General features: G+C 37.0%; 2 protein-coding genes across 3 annotated transcripts in view; one reads left to right on the plus strand and one right to left on the minus strand.

Moving 5' to 3' along the window:
* Positions 1 to 2,141, minus strand: part of LOC113234717 (mitochondrial import inner membrane translocase subunit TIM50-C) — an 11,237-nt gene extending 9,096 nt beyond the window's left edge. For both annotated transcript variants that reach the window (XM_026470168.1, XM_026470167.1), the window contains exons 1-2: positions 1,988 to 2,141; positions 1,534 to 1,759 (exon numbers count right to left, since the gene is read on the minus strand). In XM_026470168.1, the coding sequence (XP_026325953.1) occupies positions 1,534 to 1,759; positions 1,988 to 2,126 (365 nt within the window). In that variant the 5' untranslated portion in view covers positions 2,127 to 2,141. The remainder of the gene's footprint in view (positions 1 to 1,533; positions 1,760 to 1,987) is intronic.
* Positions 2,142 to 8,655: 6,514 nt separating this feature from the next.
* LOC113234814 (UDP-GlcNAc:betaGal beta-1,3-N-acetylglucosaminyltransferase-like protein 1) lies at positions 8,656 to 9,792 on the plus strand. Its single transcript, XM_026470312.1, has one exon. The coding sequence runs from the start codon at positions 8,694 to 8,696 to the stop codon at positions 9,732 to 9,734; it is 1,041 nt and encodes a 346-aa protein (XP_026326097.1). The 5' UTR covers positions 8,656 to 8,693; the 3' UTR covers positions 9,735 to 9,792.
* Positions 9,793 to 10,579: the final 787 nt, after the last annotated feature.

Consider the following 10,579-nt stretch of genomic DNA (forward strand, 5'->3'; position numbering starts at 1 on the left):
AAAGGTGCGGCAAAATTGCTAACTCTTTTATGTACTTTTTTAACAAAATACATGAGCTTCGTGTAATCTGTGTGTAATATGTCATCCATTACAAACAGTGCATAAAGTCCAACAACCCAGTATAAATTAATCTGAAGGTAATTAAAAATAACGGAAATAAAAAGTATAAATTTTAGGCTAAATAATTATTTAATCATGATACAATTTTAGGAATACAGAGCTGATTTTTTTCACATGATACATAATAACATTCCTGATAACTTTTATTGTTATGTAATTTCTTGGAAAGCTGATTGTTTCAGAAAAAAATTTTAGTTTTTTTTTTTTGTTTGGAGAAATAAACATTTTATTTTTTTATCTCGAATTGTAGAAAAATGTAATGTGTGCTTTATTTACAGTATAAGTCCAATCATTCTCTATCAAGAAAAAACAATCCATCAGCAGGTACTTGCGGCTTTACGAGTAAAAAGATGTCAAAATGTTAGATTTGTTATTTATTAAAAAATAAAACACAATATACTAGTTTCTACTTAACTTTCGTGTTATTGTTATAACGCTCTGTGTAATTTAGCACTAAAATTAAATTTTCTTTAGTCGAAGCTCATGTATTTTGTTAAAAAAGTACATAAAAGAGTTAGCAATTTTGCCGCACCTCTACTTACAAAGCCGCAAGTACATGCAGACGGATTATTTTTTTCTACATAGAAAATGATTGGAACTATACTGTAAGTAACCCACGCACACTACATTTTCGTATATTTTGAGATAAAGAACAAAATGTATATTTCTCCACAAAAAAAAATTATATTTTTTTTCTCTGAAACTATCAACTTTTCAAGAAATCATACAAGAATAAAAGTTGTTAAGAGTGTTATTGTCTACCACATAAAAAAATTAGCTCGATACTCCACAAGTTATTCCTATGTCCAAGAATTATCAATTTGGGCCCACTGTGCGCCACCGCAAACGGATGACAATTTAGACTTCCTTTAGGTTATACTATATTGCCCAGATTTTTATAGATACTTCCAAGTATTCTTTTATTTTGTTTACGATTTGCGCCATCTAACTATATTCGCAAGCGTTACGTTATTAATTAGTTAACAACGAACAATGCCATCTATTGATACGCATAAATATCGAAGTTCAGAGAATAATTTTAGTTTATTACTAAATATTTGAAAAACATTACAAGAAAAATAGAATATCTACTATATTTCCTATAAAAGAGGAGTTAATCGATATCCATGGCTATTTACGTAAATATAAACTAATTCCAGGCTATCGATCAGCGCCATCTAGAAATAAGACGGAATTTTGACCTTTTTCAGAGCTACGATTTTTAATATGGAGATTAGCAGTCCTCTTGGGTTATTGGTCCATGACATTACACAGTGTGGAAGGGATGCATTGTTTTACAAGTCAAATCCTTCCAGATTATTCATCAAAATATTCCAAATGATTTTTATAATTAACGTTCACCAAACTATTCAATTGTAAGTAACATATAGTTTATGCAAAGTTTTATCTCACCCAATTTTCATCCTTTTCCAACTTTTTTCATTTTCTTCTGACTTCTCTTTTTTTTCCTTCTCAAACCGTTCCTGTTCCTTTTTAATTTCATTAGCATCTTGAGCATTCAACTGTGCTTGAGGAAAGAATCGTCCTAAGATATCTGTTTTCTCCTGTGATTTGACATCCGGAACAGAGTCACATGGAGCATCAACACGTTTGCCATCTGGAACTTTACCATCCTTTCCTGTAAAAGTTGTGAAACAATATTTTAAAGACGCAACTTATAGGAAAGAATGTGCAGAATAAAATATAAGTTGAAATCATGCTGACATAAAAGTAACCTCAAGTAGACTATGAAATGAAAAAATCTCCGCGTTGATTAAATAGGTTACGTAAGAAGCTATTGAAACTAAAATTTCATTCCAAAATTTCTGAAAATTTTCAACTATAAATAATAAGTCGGATACCTAACCTATATTTTCCGCAGAATAAAATCTTGCAGAATTAGCAGTGAGGAACCATATCTTCTGTCTAGAAAAATTTAAGTTTTGTAGCTTAGTCGCTCTACGGCATATCGCTTTTGTAAGAAACAATACTTTTCTAAGAGACATCGCAAAAAATTCACAAAATTCAACAACAAACGATTTTCATTCAATTTCAAACTGTCAAAAAATGCTTTTTTTTAAAGTTCCACGCGACTTCGTTTATGAGAAAAATAATATCTCTATCTTTTTCTAATGTATAGGAAGGGACACATTCCATTCTCGAAAATGTAACGTTTTTTTTTAATTATTGCTGGCCATGGAAACAAAGCCTTCAGCCGAAAACATAAACATTTAATTATATTTCTGTAAATATGGCCACCACAAAGAGGTTAGGCAATTTGAGGCGGCGTGCTTGGATTGACTCGGGATTCCTTCGAACGGGCCGATACGGGTATTTTAGTTCGAGATTCGTATAATTTCGCGTTTTAATCTTCGATTAAGGCACAATAGCACTATCCTATTCCACTTTAAACTAGATTTCACAAAATAATTGAAAGTCAAAACAAAAACGACACTTTTCCCTCCAAAATGCCCAAAGCGAATCCAAAATCCGAATGTAACGTTATTAAAACAGTGTTGCCAGGTCAAATCTGGAAAAAAATCGGGAAAAAGTCTGATATTGCACCGAAAAAACAGTAGATTGAGGAAAAAAAAAAAAAAAAATTGTATTTTAACCGACTTCAAACAAGGAGGAGGTTCTCAATTCGTCTGTATGTTTTTTTGTATGTATTTTACGCGATAACTAAAAAAAATAAAAAATAAATTTGGCAGTATGGCATTTGTGAACCAATTTGGATGATTATTTTTTTGGAAAGAGGGTACCGCAGTAGTCATCAACAGCCTATCGTAGTCCACAGCTGGACATAGGTCTCTCCCAATGCGCGCCATTTTGCCCGGTACTCAGTTCGTTGCATCCATCTACTGCCAGCAGCCCTTCGCAAATCGTCACTCCATCTGGCCACAGGGCGTCCTACACTATGGATCGTATTCTAGAACTCTATTCAATGCTCAAGTCAGGATTGCACTGGCAACACAAGCACTGGAAATACGACCCTAATGGCAGGGACTTGAGTATGATTTCGAGTGCTTTAAACCATACTCAAATCCTGACTTGAGCTTTGAGTAGAGTACTAGAATACGACCCTTCGTTTTCGGAGCCGTGGTCTCCACTCAAGAATCCGCTTCCCCCAGCGGTTATCGGTTCTTCGACAGATACGGCCCTCCCACTGCCACTTCAGCTTGCTTATTCTACCAGCTATGTCGACGACCTTAGTTCTTTGTCGGATAACCTCGTTCAGTACCTTGTTCTTCAAAGAAACTCCGAGCATAGCTCGATCCATAGCTCGCTGCGCAACTTTCAACTGGTGAACTAACCGTATCGTGAGTGTCCACGTCTCGGCTCCGTATGTCATAATAGTTAGAACGTACTGATTAAAAACCTATGTTTTCAAACTTTGCGGTACGGGTGACGAGAAGACTCGACTTAGTATACTAAATACTGACCTGCCAAGCTGAATCCTCCTCTTGGCTTTTCTTTCGAAGTTGTTTCTACCCAATCGCAAAATCGGCCCAAGGTTTATCTTTATGCCCATCCTTTTCTAGTCCAGCATCTTAAACATGTCTTCCAATGCGGCTGTAAACAGTTTCGGGGACATGACATCCTCCTATCTAACTCCTCTGTGTAATGGGATGGGCTTAGATTGCTGGCCCTGTACTTGGACACTCATGGTAGCGGCGTCATACAGGCATCTCATCACTTCGATATAACGAAAGTCTACTTGGCATCGCTGTAAGGATTCCAAGACAGCCCAGGGTCTAGACGGAATCGAAGGCCTTCCGAGGCATACCGAGATCTCGCGATCCTACCGACTGCGCCAATTATGTTCGGGCGACCGAAAAGGCCTTTTTAAGTATAAAATTTATTTAATGGAGAGAATACAAATTTGTATCAATGCCACGACAAGTCTGATCTTCGAATTATAAAATAAATAATGCATTAATTCGCTAATTGCATCGGTTGCATTTCGGGCAGCGCTGCGCTGAATCGTTGCAAGCTTTTTTAAACGTAAAGTCTATGCGCTTAAACGTTTTTCTAAACGACTTATTAACGTACCTTTTAACGTCAAAAAATAAGCAGTTTTTCCATTTCAACGGTTAATAACTACAAAAGTTAAACAACTTATGTTTTTAAACGCTTTTAAACGCCAATGAACAAATGTTAATATAGTAATGTTATGTTAAAAATATAACTCGTTTTTTTACAAAAAACTTATTTATCTCAAAACCTTTAGTGGTCTACTCTTGCGTTTCGCTATCAACATAACAACGTTGCAAGCTTTTTTCAGATAAAAGTCTATGCAATTAAATGTTTTCTAAACGATTTTGTTAGCTTCAAACTAACAAGCGTTTAAGTGAAAAAGCATTTAAAAAAGCACGCTTTTTTTTAAAAAAAAGCAAATCCTTTAAACGTTTAAAAAATAAGCAGTTTTTCCATCTCTCCTTGCCACTGCTACACTTCAGAACATGCTCGACCATTATCGTAGATAAACACCAGTAGAAAATGCGAAAAATGCGTAATTGTGCCATTATACACTGCAAAAGTACCATAACTGTGGGTTAACGGGTAAACAGGTACGTTTCCTTCCGCGGGCAAGTGATTTTGTAATCAGAAAATGCATAATTTATTTTAAAAACAATTATTTTGGTTTCGTATGAATTTCGAGAAAACAAATATGCAACCGAGTGTATACCTCCGTTTGTAATACATTGCAGCTTTTACTTGGTGCGATATATTTGTGATCCTTTGTTAATACGCTATGAATATCGAACGAACGCACTTTTGTATAATGCATTCAGTTTTGTGGTACGCCCGCTTGTACATTACTTTGGCCAAATTTAACATTTAGTGATGTATACGTTAGGCAACACAGTTCTCTATTCTGATCGATTTTGAAAACAAAGGGACGGTAATTATTATGACCATAGCAATGTCATAAAAATAATCTATAACTCTTTTGTTACAAACTTTAGTAACGTTTCGTTCTTTTTTCAGTTTTGTTGTACCTGTTATCAGTAGTATCTGTAATTTCGATAATTTTTGCAGCACGTTGCATCGAATGTCCGAATATAGTGAGCAAATAATTACATGCATCGCCGGATATGTAGTACGAGTAATAAAAAAAAATATATATAATGCAAAGAATTAACAGTGCGCTGTTTTTATAAAAATCTGGTGTTTGTCATACGTATGAGTTCGTTGCTTTTGAGGACGAAGGTGGTCTAGTTTATCCCACCTAAGATGCTATCCAAGTATGCAGAGTAGCATAGTTAGAAATCCGAGAAATAATAAGCAAATCACAAAAATTTCACATGAGGCCTTCATTAAGTAAACCTCTTCTGATTAATAAGATTTTACCATATTTTGTCAGCAGTAACATTTTCATTTGTTTTGCCATTCATCATTTTGATAAATTACCAGCTGAAAACTATCTAGTAAAATTAATTAAGGCAGTTGCGTTTTCATCATTTAAGTTAATCGATAAGAATAAAAGTACAAAAAGACGTTATATAATAAGCTCATTTTATTTTAATACTTGAAGTCGATGAAAAATTAAAGTCTTAATTTTTTTAAGTAATCATTTTTTTTTAAAACAAGTAAAATAAACTATATACAATCGATTGAACGGAATACGCGTGTCGCATATTCCGTTCAATGGATCGATTTGGAGCGAGCGGAATGAGGTTTCCATCACTAAAGAGTGCTTATGACGTCATAGTGGGTACAAAAAATGTGGCACGCTTGGTTTTCATACAAATTGCTGTACTTGCGGCGTCTATCTAGATATAAAGTCTGTGTTCAGTGAATTTCACTTACTTTGGGCACGCGAAGTACGTACACTTGCGGCGTCTATCTAGTAGAGATAGGAAAACGGCGTCCGCGCGACTATCACGCTGCTGCAGCGCGTGTAGAATTGTATGAAAAGGGACAGTCGCGCCGCCGCCGCCGCCGCGCGGTTAACAGCGGCTAATATGAACGCGTCCTGGTCGTATTCTAGAACTCTACTCAATCCTCAAATCAGGACTTGAGTATGATTTCAAGGACTGGAAATACGACCCTAATGACTAGGACATGAGTATGATTTTCAGCGCTCACTCCGCAAGTCCTGACTTGAGTATTGAGTAGAGTTCTGGAATACGACCCTTCGTTTTCCGAGCCGTGGTCTCCACTCAAGAATCCGCTTCCCCCAGCGGTTATCGGTTCTTCGACAGATATGGCCCCCCACTGCCACTTCAGCTTGCTTAATCTACCAGCTATGTCGACGACCTTAGTTCTTTGTCGGATAACCTCGTTCAGTACCTTGTTCTTCAAAGAAACTCCGAACATAGCTCGATCCATAGCTCGCTGCGCAACTTTCAACTGGTGAACTAACCGTATCGTGAGTGTCCACGTCTCGGCTCCGTATGTCATAATAGGTAGAACGTACTGATTAAAAACCTATGTTTTCAAACTTTGCGGTACGGGTGACGAGAAGACTCGACGTAGTATACTAAATACTGACCTGCCAAGCTGAATCCTCCTCTTGGCTTTTCTTTCGACCAGTTATGTCGACGACCTTAGTTCACTGTCGGATATTAATCGCTTTTTATTTTGAAGTTTAAAAAGTCGTTTAGACAAACGTTTAAGCGCATAGACTTTTAAATATTTAAAAAAGCTTGCAACGTTATGTTGAATTAATTTGTAACAAATAAAAAAAAACCCTAAAAAGATGGCGTTACTTGAAACTTAGACACGTTGTAAAAAATGAAATTGTTGAGTATAGAACTGACCAGTGACCAACGCTTACGCTTAAAATGAAAAGCGTGCTTATGCGCTTATTTTAAAACAAAAACAAACTTTTTAAAATGCTTTTCGTTTAAACGCTCACCTCTACTATCTAGATATAATATGTATGTGGGCACAACTATGCGTAGTTTTTATGTATAAACAGCAGTTGTGCCTTTTTTCGTGTTCCGGGGGCAGTATAGTTGCCGATTGCCAGATTAGGCGATTCTTCGCTACTTAGGCTACTTTGAGGCAGTGTTGGGCAAAATTTAATTGTTCTGGCAATTAAAGATTGACAATTAATTAATTGTCAATTGCGAAACAGCAATTAACTAATTAACAATTGATTAATTGTTAATTGCGGTTCTCGCAACTAACAATTGATCAATCGTTAATCGCAAATATCTACAATTAACAATTAATCAATTTTCAATCTTTTCAATGTTTTTGATTAACAATTAACAATTAAAACTGACAATTATGATAAGTTTATAGGGCATATGGGGGTGAGTTAGCGCGTTGGTTATGGGGGCCCCTCTTGTGGGCTCGTTTGGGGCCCCAGTTGGGGGCCCCAGTTGGAGGGCCCCAGGGCCCCGGTTGATGGCCCCAACCGGGGCCCCCACCTGTGGCCCCAACTGTGGCCTCCAACTGGGCCCACCGACCGGGGCCCCCAACTTTGGCCCCACCAACCGGGGCCCCCAACTTTGGCCCCAACTGGGGCCCCCAACTGTGGCCCCAAACCGGGGCCCCCACTACGGCCCCCAACTGGGGCCCCGACTAGGGCCTCCAACCAGGGCCCCCAACCGGGGCCCCCATCTGGGGCCCCCAACTGAGGCCACCAACCGGGGCCCCCAACTGGGGCCCCTAACTAGGGCGCCCAACTAGGGCCCCCAACCGGGGCCCTGGAGCCCTCAACCGGACCCCCAACCGGCCGGAATTGATTTTAATTGCAAATTTAATTGCAATTAAAATCAATTCAATTGAAATCAATTGCAACTAAAATCAATTGCAATTAAAATCAATTGCAATTAAATCAATTGCGGCGCGTCGCAATTGATTTAATTGCAATTGATTTCAATTGAATTGATTTTTTAATCTGATTGAATTATTGATTGAAATTTAATTGATTAACGCCCAACACTGCTTTGAGGGATCGCGCGGCGATTAAAAAAGTGGTCGGCAATATTTAGGCTATGTTCGAAATAGGAAAAGACGATTTTAGGCTACCAAATTTTATTGGGGATTTTGTGAGGAATGGACTCGTAAAATAACTCATTTGGGGGCTTTTCTGCCGGACATTGGGAATATGAACTTTCTCATTTCCCTTATGTCCGGCAGCAAGCAGACTTTTTTTAATATATTGAGCATTGGCTACGAGGCTATCAGCTTAAAATTACAACATTATTTTGACTTTCAATTATTTTGTGAAATCTAGTTTAAAGTGGAATAGGATAGTGCTATTGTGCCTTAATCGAAGATTAAAACGCGAAATTATACGAATCTCGAACTAAAATACCCATATCGGCTCGTTCTAAGGAATCCCGAGTCAATCTAAGCACGCCGCGCCGCCTCAAATTGCCTATCCTCTTTGTGGCGGCCATATTTACAGAAACATAATTAAACGAAGGCATGGCTCAAAGTACTTGTATCCAAGCCAAAATTATTAATAAAAAAAATGAAAAAAAAAAAAACAGTTCAATGGGACCATAGATAGTATACAATGGGACAAAGATAAAAATTATGTACTGAATTTTGGATTTGGACGTAGAGTGCAGTACACATCATGTATTTTTAACAAGAAAAATGTCAGAATGTTCGACATTTCCATAATAATTCCTGTTTATAATGGTGAAAAATGGATAGACAACTGTATGAAATCGATAGCCACGCAAACTATTCATAAAACTGAAACGAAAATTGAAATAGTTGTGCACGATGATGGGAGTTCGGATAATTCCCAAGAATTACTGGAAAATTGGTGTAAATATTTCTCTAGTCGTAATGTGCCTTTTGTTATTTCAAAATCAGTAGTATCCAAAGGCGTAGGATCAGCTAAAAATGCTGCGGTCGAGCGTTGTTCTGGAGAATTTCTATGCTTTCAAGACATTGATGATGTTATGCTACCAAATAGAATTTTGCTGCAATACGAAGCCACGAAATGCAATCATAAGGCTCTTACAGGAAGCAAAATATCTCGCCAACCCCTGAACTCTACACCTCGTCTGGTTCGATGGGCAAACAACCTTACAAAGCCACAATTAAAATTACAAATATACACTTCAAATGGTCCTACATTACTGATGCCCACTTGGTTTTGTCATAGATCTGTTTATGATAGAGTTGGTGGATTTGTTGAAACTGGTATTGGAACACCTGAAGATTTGATATTCTTCAATGCCCATATAGATGCTGGTGGGGATCTACATAGAGTAGATGAGACCCTAGTTATTTATACTTACCATGAAAGTGCTGCTACATTGTCTGTAAAAAGAGAATGTATCTGGAAAATCCAATTGAATAGATTGGAAAAACATGTTTTGTCTAACTGGGAACATTTTACAATATGGAATGCTGGAAAAGCTGGAAGAAAATTGGTACGATCCTTGAACCCAGAAAATTTGAAAAAAGTACAAATGTTTTGTGATGTTGATGCTAACAAAATTGGAAGAGTAATAGAATTTTACTCTCCAACTAAAAGAAAAGTAATTGCAAAGTTACCTGTGATACACTTCAGTGATGCGAAACCACCTTTATTAATATGTGTTAAATTAGATCTTACAAATGGAGAGTTTGAACACAATCTCAAATCTTTGAATCTCATTGAAGGCACTGATTATGTTATATTTAGTTGACCTACTCTAGTAAGTACGAATGAAAAGCTTGACTACAAATAGAGCCTAACCATATTACAGTTTTCAAACAACTTGTTTTATTTCACATTGTTTAACTGACTTACCAACCACATTATATATATATAAAGCTCCAAATCCTGACTCACTTAGAAAAATAGAACGCATACTTCCTGATATGGTAGAAAAAAGATATACCATTGTACACAAATAGGCTCCAAGGCAAAGAATTAGATATGAGAAGACCTGAATGTGGAAAATGTAAACAAGTGATCAACGGCCTGCAAAAACTTTAATACATGGGGGGGGATTTTTGTGCATTTTTATGAGATACACTCTGGTCAATTTCCGCAGGAAGTAAAAAATGTTCGAAATTCAAATAAACAAGATGGCCTCCATACAAATTTCAAAGCCTCCTATCACGGAAACTTAGATATAGGTAGGAGGTGCTTGAAGGAATGTCATAGAAGATAACATTGGTCAACTGCCTGGGTTTAAAAAAATTCAAGATGGCGATTTCAAAATGGCGGCCGAAGAAAAACTTGCTTCGATCCAGCTGAAAATTGGCATGCGAGGGTCTTTAGGAGTCCTTAATCATAATTTGGGGTCAAAAATTTCTTTTCGCCATTCGCCAGGGGTCGCATCTACTTTTTTTCTTGGAATTGTAACACAACCCTAGACTAATATACCTTGTTAGATAGCTAATGAAACGTTTTTAAAGCACAGCTGCTTTACACTTTTTTTTAAATAATCCTCAAAGAAAAATAAACTGGGTACTATTACGGCGCGTACACATAGAACATCCGTTTTACAGGTCCGTTTAAACGTATATGTTATTAGCGTATGTA

The sequence above is a fragment of the Hyposmocoma kahamanoa genome, unplaced genomic scaffold, assembly GCF_003589595.1.
Source record: "Hyposmocoma kahamanoa isolate Upper Pololo Valley unplaced genomic scaffold, ASM358959v1 86, whole genome shotgun sequence".
In the NCBI taxonomy this organism is placed as follows: domain Eukaryota; kingdom Metazoa; phylum Arthropoda; class Insecta; order Lepidoptera; family Cosmopterigidae; genus Hyposmocoma; species Hyposmocoma kahamanoa.

Bases quoted from the DNA above. Each gene is read 5' to 3' on its own strand.
- LOC113234814 (XM_026470312.1), top strand. From the start codon at position 8,694: ATGTTCGACATTTCCATAATAATTCCTGTTTATAATGGTGAAAAATGG.